A 12,001-nucleotide genomic window follows, 5' to 3' on the forward strand; every position below is an offset into this window, starting at 1 on the left:
CTTCCTGGATATCTGCATTTCAAACTGCAGGGATTGCATGGATCTTACAAGATTATACAGGCAGGAAAATACTTGAAGGCTCAAGAGCTATACCACCAATCCAATCTCCTCAAGAAGCTGAAGCAGAAGCATTGCGCATTGCAATTATGGATCTAAAAAGACTGGGTTATGTGAATACAATATTTTGTGGAGATGCATCTGCAGTGTATGGCCCTCTTCAAACTAATAAGAATTTGTTGGTATGGTAAAAAGGGCTTCATTCCATTTGTGCTATAGCTTTGTATGATATTAGGAAGTTTTTTTTTTTTGTTATTATTATTATTAGGAAGTTAGTTCGACGAACAGACAGTTCCTTTGAGCAAATTAGTAGAACTTCTAATAAGGAAGCAGATAGGCTAGCTAAACAAGCTCGAAATTCTAGTCCAAGCAATGTAATCAAATGGTCACTGTAATCTTGTGTTATGGAATGAAATCCATTGACGACAAAAAAAAAAAAAAAAAAGAAAAAAATTTGGGCTACGGGTGTATAATCTGCTACGGTGCACCATACCGAAATCATCGAGAGAATTCTAGTTTCTCGTAAACCCTAGCGAAAACCTCTGAGCTCGATTCATTTCTCCTCACAGTAGAAAACAAAAAAAATGGCTTGGCGCAATGCAGGATCCGCTGCTCGCTCTTTCGTCTCCGCCACTGCAAGAGCACCGTCTCTCCGTTCTCCGACGACGGCGCTTCCTCGCCTCCGTCCTTCTTCCCCATCCTCCTTACCTGGCCGTCGGTTCGCCTTTTCGTCGCCTTCTAGGTTTGACCTAGCTCCGTCATAGTCAATTGTAGCAGACCGTTGATTCTAATCAACCCAGGTTAATAGATTCTAGAACGAATTCGAAACAATCAGCGGAAAATGTGTTTCTCGTTCTTGATCTTAATGAAACAAATGATGACTTTGTGCGTAATTTCAGAAACATTTGAGATTTGTAGTCATCATGTTCTCTGGTTTTATGTGTCTTACAGAGCTGAATATAGTTTGGCATTCAAAATCACACCAATCTTGCTTTTTCTTTAAAATCCGTTGTTCTCTTGTGATCTTTAGGAATCTAGGAGCAATATGTGCGTAACTCAGAAATCTATTTCTCATGCTGATCTTAGGAAAACAATTGATTACTTTGTGCGTAATTCAGAAATACTTGCGATTCGTAGCCTCTCGGATATCAGATTTTTTGTATCTTACACAGCTGAATCTGATGTTTCTTGTGATCTTAGTTAATCTTAGGGAAACAATTGATTACTTTCTAGCTAATAACTTTGTGTAATTCAGTAATACTTGGGATATTTTTAGCTTCTCTGATCTGAATATAGAGCTGAATACGTTTGGCATTAAAAGTTACATTTGAATCTGATGTTTTCTTGTGATCTTCAGAAATCTAGGAGCACTTGGTTGCACGCAGTCTTTCCTGCCTCTTTACAGTGTCGTGGCTGCTTCTCAACTCACCTCTCACCTTAATGTTAACTTGCGGGCTTTCTGCGAGCTGTCTAACGGTACCTTCCGACGCACTTGTCAAGATCGCTAGTAGTGCTCTTTGTGAGTGTTACTTTTTCTTAGGAATTCATAGAAAATATGGGAGGCAAGTAGGTTTTCTGAATGTTTCTTGTTTAAATTTCAACACTCTTGAAGTTTCTTGGGTAGAATAAGTTGGTTTCTGTCGCTATTGTGATTGTTCTGTTAAAGAACAAATTTGTATCGGGACTGATAAAGAATGAAAAAAAATGGGCGATACAAGAGAATGCTGTTGCATTGTAGGTTTTTTGTTCAAGACTTTTTGTGTTTCGTTGGTTTAATACACAGCTAAGATTAAAGTAACATTTGGTACTTTAAATCTAAAGCTTTTTTGCACATTAATCAAGTTTAAGATAAGGGTTTTAACATGTTATTCAAATAGACTGCATTGAGCATTAGACAGTATGAGGTTTGGCATAAAAATACATGCTTCTCGCTTTTGATCCGTTTAGAATTTGGTTTATACAACAAACCTCTCGGGTTTTATTTCATTGTGCTCTGAGAAACCGAGAATGCTTTCATATTAGATACGCAATGCCGGCCAAGAAGAATTGATGTTATGAATGTATGCCATTAAGATCGATGAAATTTTCTCTATTCTGATTCAAAAGCTTTGGTTGCAACTTGAGACAGGTACTTAGAGAGGCAGCAGAGTGTAATGCAAAGTCCATGCATCAGTATTTTGAAGGGGTGTGAGAATCTCAGATCCAAAGTTTGGGGTTTAATCAGATAACTTATTCGTTGTTTTACTCTCTTATTTTCTTGCAGTTTAGTTTCAGAATGAATGGATTGCTCTGATTTATAGACCTAGAGCTTTTTGTTTGCTTAGCACAATGTATTATCAAGTTATATGATTTGATTTATCAAGTTTTTTCGCATATGTTAAGAAATAAAAGTGTAATAATTCCGTATCTTGAATATTGATTTCTATCCTTTTAAAAACAAAGATAGTTTTTTTAGGTTTGCTACGTACTTGTTTTAATTAACACTCAAAAATAAATTGAATTATTATTAGTTTACATTGTCAAGTATTATTAGTTTTTGAACTAATTTTGTTATATACGTAATTTAGTTTAACCAAGGCTATACATTAAATTCTACGAAATACATGAATGATTTTACACGCAAAGAAATGTATACAACAGACATTTCTACATGCATCAGGCTTACAATAAATATTGTTAGATGACATGCCGGTAAAATAAAAAAGAAAAATAAGCCTTTATATGCTCTCCAGTTCGAGTACAATTAGTCAAAGAACATACCAACAGCTTTATACTAAATGATAAGGAAAGGTGTGAAAATTAATGAACCGAATAATTTCGTGCATATATTAAATTAAACATGAACTTCAATCATTAATCTGATTATGCCGAGTGAAGCATATATATTTTAAGAATAAGATGCCTTAGTATATTTAAAAAAAAAAAAAGCAAATAAAAATTGACTCAATGCCTAGTTGTAAGTAGAGTTAGATGAGTACGGAAGCTCGTTCGTACAACATTATTAACTTGTGAATTGTGATTGTTCATATTTTGAAAACATTCAATCATCTTTTACGTTATATGAAAGACATTCAATTGATATATATATTTTTTAATATGCACATGCAAACGAAATAAAACAGAAACTTCCCTCAGATTTTTTTTTATGTTTTTCAGTTTGGTTGCCTGTAATCTAGGTCTTCTTCAATCTCCATATGGCCAACTAAAGAAAGATATAAATAATATCGAATAAGTGATTGTTTCTTAATAAAGCATCAAAGTTTGTAAATCCATTTCTATTTCGTTTCAATACATAAGTAAAAACTCGGAATTATATTTTATATCCAATATTACAAAAATAATTGTAAACATGAAGGTAAAACGATTATTACTTAGTTTTCACTACAAGAAATTGAATTTTTTACAACGGTGATAATCATTATAAAATCGATATAAAAGAAATTTTAGGACGATTTAGCAACGATTCTAAAATTATCGTATATAGATCGTCGAATATAATCAAATCATCGTAAAATCGACGTATCATTTGGGAGATTCTCATTTCGACGTATCATTAGGGAGATTCTCATTTCGTCATAAAATCGATGGTAAAGCGTTGTAAAATTATATCGGATTTACACTGAATTATTGTGTATATTAAAGTTTACATTCGTCGTAAATTCATCGTAAATGATTCGATGTAAATACGTCGTGAAATTTAGTCGTCAGGAATTCGTCGTAATATTTCATTCATTATAAATTCATTGGAAAATGGTTGATGTAAAAACTAAATTAACTACGGATTTACATCGATATATAAAATATTTTCGAAAAAATAAAAATACATATTTAAAATTGAAACAAAACAAATTTTCTATTTAGAATTTTAAAAAGAAAGATTAATTTAAAATTTAAAAAATTTAAATAAAAAAAATTAGAGAAAAATACAAATCATTGGGATGAACCCCAAATGATTAGAACATCTCTTCGTTGGTCTAGGAGCTCCTGGCGGTGGCCGCCTCGGGGAAGATGTTCTGGTGCCTCCTGTTTCATGCATCTTCTGTGACTCTTCTGTGATCGTTGGATTGTTTGCGCCCAAGATCTCGAAGAGGTTATCAAACTTCTCGAGCTTCGATTCATAGTGTGTCCGCATCTGGTTTCTTGCCATAGAACCACCGGATTCTCGGCACTCCCATGAGAAGCAGATGAAGCGACATGGTTATCTCGGATGGATCTCATATCTAAAACTATGCCCTTCTTTTTAGAAGCAACCTATAAAAAATTCGAGAAACATATATAATATTTTTAGAAAATATTGAAAAATAGTAGACATTAAAAAAATTATAAAAAAAATTATCTCTTCGTAGATCTTGTCCATCTCAGCAACCGTCAAAGATGGTGTCGATAGGACGGAGCTACCCCCTAGCAATAACGGCGGCTTCTGCTGAGATAGCTGAGTTTGACACTCTTCTATCCTTGCTATGGCGTTGTTGTAGATATGATCTGCCCGAGGATCCACAAACTCACCGTTTTTCTTCTTGTGCATTTCCTCGAACTTTCGTCATTGGAGGAAGTTCTCCCCCATATTCTTCAGCGTATGATTACACCTGATTTTGACTATTTTTATGGATCACTTTCAGTATCCTATGCACGTGTTTTCACTCAGTTTTAAAGGTTTTATAAGTGTTTTCCATGTTTTGGAGTTTTAAAAGGCTTTTCAGGAAACTTGGGACTTTGGAGTGCATTTTGGAGCAAAATTACATTTTTGGATAAATTCAGGCCATCAGAAGTTTGGCAACCAATGAAGACCTTCTCACCGTCTGATCATCCCCAAATTAGGAGACATTATAGAGGAGACAACCAGATTTCCAACACACTTACAATCAAATCAATCCAACGGTTAGATCTCAAGATATCATCAATGCACTGAAGGCCGATCAACACAAGTCCAGTCAAGCACAAGTGCTCTCACCCGCGGCCAGCCTTCTTCCCCCCGGGGCCAGCCTTCTTTCCACCGCGGCTCAGGAGGTTTCATCCCCGGTGGACCTATGTCCGAACCTCAGGAGCCCAACTAAGGCGCAAGACACTTCCTGCACCCATTTTATGAGCCTTAGACGCCCAAGACTTGGAGAAACACTATAAATACTCATTTTTAGGTCTTTTGTAACGAAGTCTCTTTTTTCTCTTTGAGAGAGAACTCATTTGTAGTTTTAGGTTTTATTTTTATGCATCTGTAGAAGCTTTTCATCGCCACTCTGTCTTTAATAAGAGAAGTTTTTCTGCAACTTTGTTTCTTTTACTTTTCTTCTTCTTAGTTCTAAACCGATGATGATGTCTACCTCAGCCATGTCTGAGTAGTCACCTAGTTGGGTGAAAGGATAATCCAAAGGGACCACATGTTCGAATGACATCTAGGTCTTTAGGAAAAAAGAATTTCGATTTTTAACATGATTCTCCCATTCATCCAAATCTCAAAGCGGTAATTCTGGATTGATCACCCAGAATCCGATCCTAGGTTTAATCCAAGCCACGAGAATGTTGTATCTGGATTGCCTGAACTGGATCTTATGGACATCACCGTCATAGGAGACAAAAGCTACCTACGGAGGATACGTAAGCAGAGATGGATTATGATCTACAAAGCTTGATCTTGTTCTGGCATGAGAGCGAGAGTTAATTGCCATGAACAAGTGATTAGATGATAAGGGTGACGAGAGTTGGCTAATCTTACATGTGTCTATCCTAGTTTCAGAGTCATAGAAAATTCTTTCCTAAATTCCTTGTGTTTTAGAACATGAACCCTAAAGATGAATCTTGAACCCAGCGCCGTTTTTCATATAGTTTTCAACCAATTTTATTTCCAGCTTTTTAGTCCTCTGCATAATTAGATTTAGTGACAAACCAAAACCCCTTTTTATTAGATTAGGTTTACAATTGTTTTTAGCATCAGTTAGGAGTCCTCAACACACAGATCTCTAAGGATTTTATCCCTAAGTACTACTGTGTTTGCTGTGCACTTGCAGCTTGTCTAGGGTAATACTTGTGTTGTCCACTGCACTCACATCAAGTTTTTGGCGCTGTTGCCGGGGATCTATTGCTCTTGACTTGACTTCTTAATCTAATTTCAATCCTAAACCTCAAGATTTTCGAGTTCTGCTGGATATTTTCTAACTCCTCTTTTTATCTTTGCTTTCTTTGCTCACAGGTGCATGAAAATTAGGAGAGATCCTGACGAAATCGTATTGCCCTTAAACGAGATTGACAAACACGAAAGAGCACTTAGGAAACTCAGACGAAGAACGCTCAAGATGGCCAATCCTAATGCCCATCGGGAAGATCCTTTAAAACCGTGATCAGGAGGATCACATTGGAGATAATGACCATGATTCAATTGATGGTGATGACCTAGATGATGCCCATGAAGAAGATGGATAGACACAACTCGATGAACAGTGAAATCAAGTCCCTCTAAATCTTGCTCAAGCCGCTGATAATCAAAAGAGACAAGACCAGGCCGATGCTGAAAGAAGAAGGAATGATGAAAACATTGTTCCACCAGCTGTTAAAGAAGCCAATCGACCAATACAGCTTGCCAATCCTGCGAGAAGACAGCCTCGGAATAGACTCATTGCCGTTTTCGATGCACCTCACCAACACTTTTAAAATCTATCAGCTATTCAAATTCCTGTTCCAAGAGAAAATCATGAGATAAAACCTCATATTGTCTCTTTGGTGAAGCAGAACCAATTCCATGGAATCTCTACTGAGCATCCAATGGATCACATTGATCTTTTTGAAGAAATCTCTAGAATGGTGAGAACAACTCCAGAAACTGTGGACTATGTGAAGTGTAAGCTTTTTCCTTTCTCTCTACGTGATAAAGCCTTTAGATGGTTGAAATCTATGCCATCTGGTTCTATTACTTCATGGGAAGAATGCAAGTCAGCTTTCCTGAACCATTTCTACACCAAGTCAAGATCGAACCAGCTGAGAAAAAAGATACAAAGTTTCCAACAAGGCGCAATAGAATTATTCTATGAAGCCTGGGAGCGATTCAAGGAGTATGAGAGAGATTGCCCTCATCATGGTTTCTTTGGAGCAAACCTGCTAAGCACCTTCTACAGAGGACTTCAGCAGAAGTATCAACTTTCTCTTGACACTGCCAGAAATGGAGATTTCAGTTCAAAAACCATACCACAAGGGAGATCACTCATCGAAAATCTAGCTGTAGCTAACAGCAACAACAACCCTGAGTATGACAGATTAAAGAAGACTATTACCAGTCATGAATCAAGGGAGATTTCTGAGCTAAAAAGCATGATAAGTCAACTTCTAAAGTCTCAAAATAAAAATATACATGCTTGTGATACTGCTGTAGGAAATGAGGAAGATGGAAGATATGAAGAAGATGGCATGTACCAAGAGGAAGAAATCAATTTTATGAGAGCTCAGGCATACCATAATCGATTTAGTCCAGCTTTCAACAAAAACTTCAGGAACTCTGGTGTCAACTTCAACAATCTCTCATATAGAAATCAAGGAGCCGAGAATCAGCCTTATCCGCAGCAGCAAAGGAGTTTTCAAAACAAGTTTCAAGGTGGAAACTATGGAGGAGGAAACTTCCAATAAAGACCACCATTCAATCCTCAACAAGCACAGACCAGCTCATTAGAAGCAACCCTTTCCCAACTAAGCAACCAGATAAAATCGCTTGAACAAACGATGATGCAGACTACTCAAGGCAATGAGAAGTCATTCAAGGAAATGAGGGTGAAGATCAATTGTATTTACAATGACTTGAATGGGAAGTTTGAATCTTTTGCGACCCATGTCAAGAAGTTGGAACATCAGATAGGTCAAGCTGCAGATTCAATGAAGAGACAACAAGGAGTTTTACCAGGAAGAGTGGAAGATAACCCAAAGAAGTTCTTCAATGCTGTGAGAGCACTTTTGGAGGAAGAACCTGTCGCAGACTCTAAGGAAAGATTATAGCCTGAACCCCTCATAAAGGACTCTGAAACCGACCATGAGAGAAGTCAAGTCATTCTGGTTAAGGTACCTAAACGTTTGCCTGACCAAAGACTCAAAAAGTTTAAGGATCTAGGGATTTTCTCATTCACCTGCTCAATCTTTGGAATTGAAGTTTCAGATTGTTTATGTGATTCTGGTGCTAATGTGAATGTCATGTCAAATCTGTTGCTGAGAAACTTGGTATAGGTACATTTTTCCCATCTCCCGTGAGGATAATCTTTGGTGATTCATCTCAAAAGAGAACAGAAGGAATGATCCAGGACTTGCCACTGATCATTGGAAACAAAAAAATCCCAGCCGATTTTCAAGTTTTGGAGATGGACAAAGACAAAGACAGACCTTTGATATTTGGTCGCCCATTCTTAGCCACTGTAGGTGCTGTTATTGACCATGCAAATCGCGGTTTAGTTTTCTTAAATGTGTACAGGAAAAAGTTGTATAAGACCACACCAGACCCAGTTCCAAATCAAAAAGACAAAAACAATGAGAAGGCGTTGGAGGACAAAAAGGAACTAAAGGCACTTGCATCTAGGCAATTTGAGAAGATCAAGATAGTGGTGCCACCAGATATCAACAAGGAGAAGGAGAAAAATCTTGAAGGGATTGTTGAGAAGACAAAACATGTCCTCAAAGATGCAAAAATCTTTAAGAAAGGAAAGGAGATTCTGATTCAAGATGAAGGAAATCCCAAGTTCAGGCTAAGAAGGATTCCAAGGACTCTTAATTCAAGGGATCCTGTCTCTTCTTCTCAATCCTAATCCTGCCAAGATTTTAGCTAAAAGACTTTAAATAAAAGCACTTAATGGGAGGCAACCCATTTGGTATGATTTCTTTTTATTTCCTTTTCTTTTATTTGATCTTTTCTTTTCTTTTTATGCATTTCAGGCTTTCATAAAACCCAGAAAAACCAAAAATATTCAAAAAACCAGAAAATACAAAAAGATAGGATGAGAAAACAGGAAAACGAGGGATACCGGGAGTTCACGGAGTACAGTTCACTGCGGCCGCGATCAACCAGCCGCGGCCAAGCCCTCCTCAGCCGCAGTCTATGTTCCTCGCCCGCGGCCAAGACCATCGTTGCCGCGGCCGTTCGCATTCCACCCGTGGCCTACCCCGGTTTGGTTCCCAGGCGAGTTTTTCCCGTTTTTTGTAAACCGAAACTTCAACTCCCCGTTTTATTACGGGATTTAACCGGAAAGTTCCCAAAGCAAAATTTCCGTGTTAAACACGCCAGATAAGTCTTCTAAACTTTTAAATATAAAAGTTTTCTTAGGAAAAAACACCTTTTAAAAGAAAAAGAGGATTGAAAATATCAAAAAAGTCTTTCTCTTCATCTTCCCAACAAGCTTGGAGATGTGGAGAAAAAGACAGATTTCAAACTTGACAAATCCTTTCCAAAATTTTGAACATATCTCACTCTTTTTCCAAGGAGATTTCAAATCTATCATCACATAACACTTTCATCAAGGTATGAGCTCAAATTTCTCACTTTTCTTAAGAACTCAGATTTAGGGTTTTTTTTTTTAAATGAGTAGAAAATCACCTTCGGATGATTGGAGATTGTCTTTGGACTTAAGACTAGACTACTGGGTAGTTTAGTTGCATGATTAAACACTTAGACCATGGAGATTTGAGATTTTTGAAAATCTTTGGTTTTGTTTGAGGACAAACAAAGGTTTAAGTCTAGAGGGGTTAATAACACCTGATTTTGAGCACTTTTATGGATCACTTTCAGTATCTTATGCAGGTGTTTTCACTCAGTTTTAAAGTTTTTATAAATGTTTTCCATGTTTTGGAGTTTTAAAAGGCTTTTCAGCAAATTTGGGACTTTGGAGTACATTTTGGAGCAAAAGTACATTTTTGGATAAATTCAGACCGTCAGAATTTTGGCAACCAATGAAGACCTTCTCACTGTCTGATCATCCCCAAATTTGGAGAAATTATAGAGGAGACAACCAGCTTTCCAACACACTTAAAACCAAAGCAATCAAACGGTTAGATCTCAAGATATCATCAATGCACTTCCAGTCAAGCACAAGTGCTCTCACCCGCAGCCAGCCTTCTTCCCCCCGCGGCCAGCCTTCTTCCCACCGCGGCTCAGGAGGTTTCACCCCCGATGGACTTATGTCGGAACCTCAGGATCCCAACTAAGGCGCAAGACACTTCCTGCACCCATTTTACGAGCCCTAGACGCCCAAGACTTGGAGAAACACTATAAATACTCATTTTTAGGTCTTTTGTAACAGAGTCTCTTTCTTCTCTTTGAGAGAGAACTCATTTTTAGTTTCAGGTTTTATTTTTTTGCATCTGTAGAAGCTTTTCATCGCCACTCTGTCTTCAATAAGAGAAGTTTTTCTGCAACTTTGTATCTTTTACTTTTCTTCTTCTTAGTTCTAAACCGATGATGATGTCTACCTCAGCCATGTCTGAGTAGTCACCTAGTTGGGTGAAAGGATAATCCAAAGGGACCCCATGTTCGATTGACATCTAGGTCTTTAGGAAAAAAGGATTTCGATTTTTAACATGATTCTCCCATTCATCCAAATCTCAAAGCGGTAATTCTGGATTGATCACCCAGAATCCGATTCTAGGTTTAATCCGAGCCACGAGAATGTTATATCTGGGTTGCCTGAACTGGATCTTATGGACGTCACCGTCATAGGAGACGAAAGCTACCTACGGAGGATACGTAAGCAGAGATGGATTCTGATCTACAAAGCATGATCTTGTTCTGGCATGAGAGCGAGAGTTAATTGCCATGAACAAGTGATTAGATAATTAGGGTGACGAGAGTTGGCTAATCTTACATGTGTCTATCCTAGTTTCAGAGTCATAGAAAATTCTTTCCTAAATTCCTTGTATTTTAGAACCCCTAAAGATGAATCTTGAACCCAGCGCCGTTTTTCATATAGTTTTCAACCGATTTTATTTCCAGCTTTTTAGTTCTCTGCATAATTAGATTTAGTGACAAACCAAAACCCCTTTTTATTAGATTAGGTTTACAATTATGTTTAGCATCAGTTAGGCGTCCTCAACACACAGATCTCTGTGGATTTTATCCCTAAGTATTACTGTGTTTGCTGTGCACTTGCAGCTTGTCTAGGATAAAACTTGTGTTGCCCACTGCACTCACATCAAGTTTTTGGCGCCGTTCCCGGGGATCTATTGCTGTTGACTTGACTTCTTAATCTAATTTCAATCCTAAACCTCAAGATTTTCGAGTACTGCTGGAGATTTTCGAGTTCTTAACGCTCAAGATGGCCAATCCTAATGCCCATCGGGAAGATCCTTTAAAACCGTGATCAGGAGGATCACATTGGAGATGATGACCATGATTCAATTGAAGGTGATGACCTAGATGATGCCCATGAAGAAGATGGACAGCCACAACTCGATGAAGAGTGAAACCGAGTCCCTCTAAATCTTGCTCAAGCCGCTGATAATCAAAAGAGACAATACCAGGCCGATGCTGAAAGAAGAAGGAATGATGAAAACATTGTTCCACTAGTTGTTAGAGAAGCCAATCGACCAATACAACTTGCCAATCGTTCGAGAAGACAGCCTCGGAATAGACTCATTGCCGATTTCGATGCACCTCACGAACACTTTTAAAATTGATCAGCTATTCAAATTCCTGTTCCAAGAGAAAATCATGAGATAAAATCTCAGATTGTCTCTTTGTTGAAGCAGAACCAATTCCATGGAATCTCTACTGAGCATCCAATGGATCACATTGATCTTTTTGAAGAAATCTCTAGAATGGTGAGAACAACTCTAGAAACTGTGGATTATGTGAAGTGTAAGTTTTTTCCTTTCTCTCTAAGTGATAAAGCCTTTAGATGGTTGAAATCTATGCCATCTGGTTCTATTACTTCATGGGAAGAATGCAAGTCAGCTTTCTTGAACCATTTCTACACCAAGTCAAGATCGAACC

At 37.7% G+C, this 12,001-nt stretch overlaps 1 protein-coding gene and 1 non-coding gene across 3 annotated transcripts; one reads left to right on the forward strand and one right to left on the reverse strand.

Moving 5' to 3' along the window:
* Positions 1–525: 525 nt before the first annotated feature.
* LOC18026144 lies at positions 526–2,455 on the forward strand. Of its 2 annotated transcripts, none has more exons than XM_006409548.2 (3): positions 526–799; positions 1,415–1,533; positions 2,186–2,455. In XM_006409548.2, the coding sequence occupies exons 1-3, from the start codon at positions 642–644 to the stop codon at positions 2,191–2,193; spliced, it is 285 nt and encodes a 94-aa protein (XP_006409611.1). In that variant the 5' UTR covers positions 526–641; the 3' UTR covers positions 2,194–2,455. The 2 variants fall into 2 exon arrangements, with proteins under 2 accessions (XP_006409611.1, XP_024016504.1); XM_024160736.1 differs by having other exon boundaries at positions 1,415–1,576; positions 2,186–2,315.
* A 4,566-nt stretch (positions 2,456–7,021) lies between these two features.
* Positions 7,022–7,127, reverse strand: LOC112090037. Its single transcript, XR_002901396.1, has one exon. It is a non-coding gene; the product is annotated as a small nucleolar RNA R71 (small nucleolar RNA).
* Positions 7,128–12,001: the final 4,874 nt, after the last annotated feature.

Source organism: Eutrema salsugineum, unplaced genomic scaffold (assembly GCF_000478725.1).
Source record: "Eutrema salsugineum unplaced genomic scaffold, Eutsalg1_0 scaffold_11, whole genome shotgun sequence".
NCBI classification, from domain to species: domain Eukaryota; kingdom Viridiplantae; phylum Streptophyta; class Magnoliopsida; order Brassicales; family Brassicaceae; genus Eutrema; species Eutrema salsugineum.

Coding starts and splice junctions, on each gene's coding strand:
- LOC18026144 (XM_024160736.1), top strand. CDS start 642: ATGGCTTGGCGCAATGCAGGATCCGCTGCTCGCTCTTTCGTCTCCGCC. Junction 800..1,414: donor GCCTTTTCGTCGCCTTCTAG/GTTTGACCTAGC, acceptor TGTGATCTTCAG/AAATCTAGGAGCACTTGGTT.